The following is a 3,621-nucleotide window of genomic DNA, read 5'->3' on the forward strand; positions in this document are numbered from 1 at the left end:
TTCAATCGATCGGTTGAACCACTGTTCAATCGATCGGTTGAACCATTGTTTAATCGATCAGTTGAACCACTGTTCAATCGATCGGTTGATCAATTGGTCTTCACTTGGCTTGCTTAAACCATGTCTAGGGTCCCCAAATCCAACATCCGGTCAACCGTGATCTATTGAAACCTCATGCCTAGCATCCGATCAACCTTGACCTGCTAGGACTCCTTCACCAAGTGTCCGGTCAATCCCTTTGACCCACTTGGACTTTTCTCCTCGTGCTAAGTGTCCAGTCAACCTTGACTCACTTGGACTTACCGTTTCGTGCCAAGTGTTCAGTCCTCTATAACCCACTTGGACTTCTACCAGATGTCCGGTCACCCTTGACTCATTTAGATTTCCTCGTGCTAAGTATCCGGTCAATCCTTTGCCCTACTTGGACTTCCCAACACAAGGTGTCCGGTCAACCTTGACCCACATGGATTTCCACGTGCCAAGTATCTGGTCAATCCTTTGACCTACTTGGATTTCCCAACACCAAGTGTCTGACCAACCTTGACCCATCTGGATATCCTCGTGCCTGGCTTCACTCACCAGGACTTTCACCTACCTTCACTCACTGGGATTTTTTTCTGCATGGCTTCACTTACCAGGACTTTCACCCTGCCCCGCTTCACTCATCGGGATTTTCACTTGGCTTTACTCATCAGAACTTTCATATTGTCCGACTTCACTCACTGAGACTTTCACCTGGCTTCACTTACCAGGACTTTCACACTGCCCCGCTTCACTCACCGAGACTTTCACCTGGCTTCACTCACCAGGACTTCCAACTGCCTAACCTCCAGTTAGGACTTTCCCAGTTAAGTATCTGGTCAGCTTTGACATACTTGACTCTTCTTCACACCAATCTGGTCAAACCTTGACCAGAGGGAAATTGTACCAATAATCTTCCCAATCGGGCGATTGCACCTGCAATTTCCATGTATTGTCAAACATTGAAACCCAACCCTCAAGACTCAGGCTTGAGCCAACTCAAGCTTAGTCAACCTGGTCAATCTTAACCCAGGGGATATTGCATCAATAAAAGTCGACATCGGTATTGGCATCGACATCGATTTCGAAATCAGTGTCGGCGTCGAAGTCGGCATCGACGTCGAAGTTGGCATCAGTGTCGAAGTCGGTGTCGGCATCGAAGTCGGTATCAGCGTCGAAGTCGACATCTGCGTTGAAGTTGGTGTCGATATCAACGGAATGCGAGCGTTGGACGGTGCGAGTCGGGTGATGTGAGTGTTTTTCGTCGTGACGCAAAGAATACCTAAAACAATAATTTTTAGAATTAATATAATAAAATAAGGATAGAATTGAAACATAATTTTTTTTAATTCCCCTTACTTTTTATAGGGTATAAGAAATTTTTTCATTTCATGAATAAGAAAGATTAAAATTTATTCTTCCTTACCTTTTCTTTCCCTAACTCACTTCCTCCCAAATAATAAAATTTCAAATTTTCTTTTCCTTTATTTACCCTTCATTCCTTTTCCCTCCCCTCCTCCCAAAGTTAAATATTCATTTCTACTTAACATTTCAAACTTAATCATCTTATTTATTCTTTTAAATATTTTTGCATTACCGCACCACACACCCCTCTGGGTTTGACATTTTTATAAATATAAAGAAAGACACCAGTTATATAAAAGTCAACTCGATTCAGTTGGGCACTCTGCAGTTGGTGCGTATCTCTCCGTTGCTCCCGGTCAGCACGCCGATGCTGCCCATCCTCACCATCGCCAGCGCAAATCTACTCGTGAAGACGGCCGAGTTGCGCGCGAACAGGTTCACCTGCGCAGCCGCCGCCGGCGTCGACACCAGCGTCTGGTCCGACGTGAACAGCCCCCTGTGCCTCAAGATGCCCTGGTAGTAGCTGTTGTCGAACCCGAGCTCGCTCGGCGGGTCCATCGGCACCTCGGTGTCGCTCCCCGCCGTCGGGCATTGTTGTTTCAGCTGAGCCGCGTACGCCGCGTCCAGCGTCGGGTCGACTCCCGAGCTGCTGCTGGAGTTATACAGCCTGCTGGCGAAGGCAGAGCAGTGAGCGATGCCAATGGTGTGTGCTCCTGACCAATTGAACATATATAAAATTAACTCAAACAATATGATATTAATTCGTCAAATTATACAATTATTAGTGACTAATTCAATACCTGAGAGGGTGATCATGTCGGATTGGGTCAACCCTTTCCTGGCGAAGATTTGAGTGAGTTGAACGAGTCGGAGATCGGGACCAGGGAGCTCCGACGTGTCGCTTGCCAACGAAATCCTCCCGTCCCTTCTTCCACCAGGAACATCATAGAAACCTCCTCCATACTGCAATCGCACATTACATTAATCCTTTACTCTCCAAAATATATGTATATACATTTAAACATCAAGAGATTGATCGAGAATGTCGTGTATATATACTTACGTGTATATACATATAGCAAATGCATGCTTTAATTATGTATATATATACTTACGTGTGCAACGCTGTCTCGGGCAATGAAAGCGAGAATGTCGGCGCAGGAGATAACGCCGGGGCAGGCAGCTTCCAGCTTGGCCTTTGCTTTATCGACGACTTGGAACGCTTCTTCCTCGATGGTTTGGTTGATCTCCGCGTCCTTCTCCGCCGTGTTCCCGTTCGCCGAAGCTATGAGAACCGATCCATCACACCCCTGCTCCATCAATTGAATACGATCAGAAACTTAAGTATAACATTAATTCAGACAGGGCAACGAAGCTTCGATCGATATATATACTGACTCTGACAAAGCAGTCGTGGAAATGCATCCGGAGAAGGTCGGCGCCGATGTCGTCAGTCTTCTGGACAGCGTCATTGAAGGTTTGCCTGATGAGGGTTTCGGCGGTAGGGCAGGTTTGGGAGTAGAAGCCCACTCTGAGCTGATCTGCTACTGCATCGCTCATCAGGCAGAGGGCCATGCAGGAATAAACAACTATGGACGCTAACACCGCCATTGTTGCTTCTCTAAGCTTGTTCGATATTGGATTAATGGTTGGCAAGGTGGAAGGAATGGAGCCCCTAGTTATAGGAATCGTGGTGTGCACTGACTAGCTTTGCGCCAGCCCTCCATTGAAAGGTATAGAAATTAAGGTGGCGATGGGTGATGGACAACTGCCAGCTACATAGCATCGACTCATGGCTTGTTTCCGGACACAGCTCTTCGAGACACTTAATTTGCTAGTGGAATACTTCGTTCTAGAGGAATTGGAATTTAGATTTTCGTTTCTTTACTAGATCTAAAATTAATAGAATGATAATGAATTTAGTTTTGTCGGATTGTATCTTTATTCTCGTCTCGTGGATTGTTCATGCCTATTGTCCATTCTCTTGACTAATTAAAATGATCACTAACTAGTCAAAGACGGTAGCTAGGCTAGCTCAATCTTACTAGGCTGAAGCTGAAAGGCAAACGATTTGACGAATTAAATCGGTCATAAACGTCGGCTCTAGAATTTAATAATATTTATATTATAATTGTATAGTATTTATAAAAAATTTATTTAAAACTACTTATAATTAAACATAATTACTCTCTTAAAACTTATGTAAACAACCCTTCTTCCATGCATGTTTGGATA

The 3,621-nt window shown here is 44.8% G+C and overlaps 1 protein-coding gene across 1 annotated transcript; it reads right to left on the bottom strand.

Moving 5' to 3' along the window:
• Positions 1-1,564: 1,564 nt before the first annotated feature.
• Positions 1,565-3,054, bottom strand: LOC121971169 (peroxidase 5-like). Its single transcript, XM_042522310.1, has 4 exons — positions 2,785-3,054; positions 2,502-2,696; positions 2,187-2,349; positions 1,565-2,099 (listed from the first exon to the last, which is right to left on the bottom strand). Exons 1-4 carry the CDS (start codon positions 2,995-2,997, stop codon positions 1,696-1,698), a joined length of 975 nt encoding a protein of 324 aa, XP_042378244.1. The 5' UTR covers positions 2,998-3,054; the 3' UTR covers positions 1,565-1,695.
• Between the last annotated feature and the right edge of the window lie 567 nt (positions 3,055-3,621).

This window comes from Zingiber officinale, chromosome 4A (assembly GCF_018446385.1).
Source record: "Zingiber officinale cultivar Zhangliang chromosome 4A, Zo_v1.1, whole genome shotgun sequence".
Taxonomy (NCBI): Eukaryota; Viridiplantae; Streptophyta; class Magnoliopsida; order Zingiberales; family Zingiberaceae; genus Zingiber; species Zingiber officinale.

What these genes read in the sequence shown, in the direction of transcription:
- LOC121971169 (XM_042522310.1), bottom strand. Translation starts at nt 2,997, where the DNA reads ATGGCGGTGTTAGCGTCCATAGTTGTTTATTCCTGCATGGCCCTCTGC. An exon ending in TCCACGACTGCTTTGTCAGA is followed by an intron (nt 2,697 to 2,784) that starts GTCAGTATATAT and finishes TTGATGGAGCAG; the next exon opens with GGGTGTGATGGATCGGTTCT. An exon ending in CCCGAGACAGCGTTGCACAC is followed by an intron (nt 2,350 to 2,501) that starts GTAAGTATATAT and finishes GTGCGATTGCAG; the next exon opens with TATGGAGGAGGTTTCTATGA.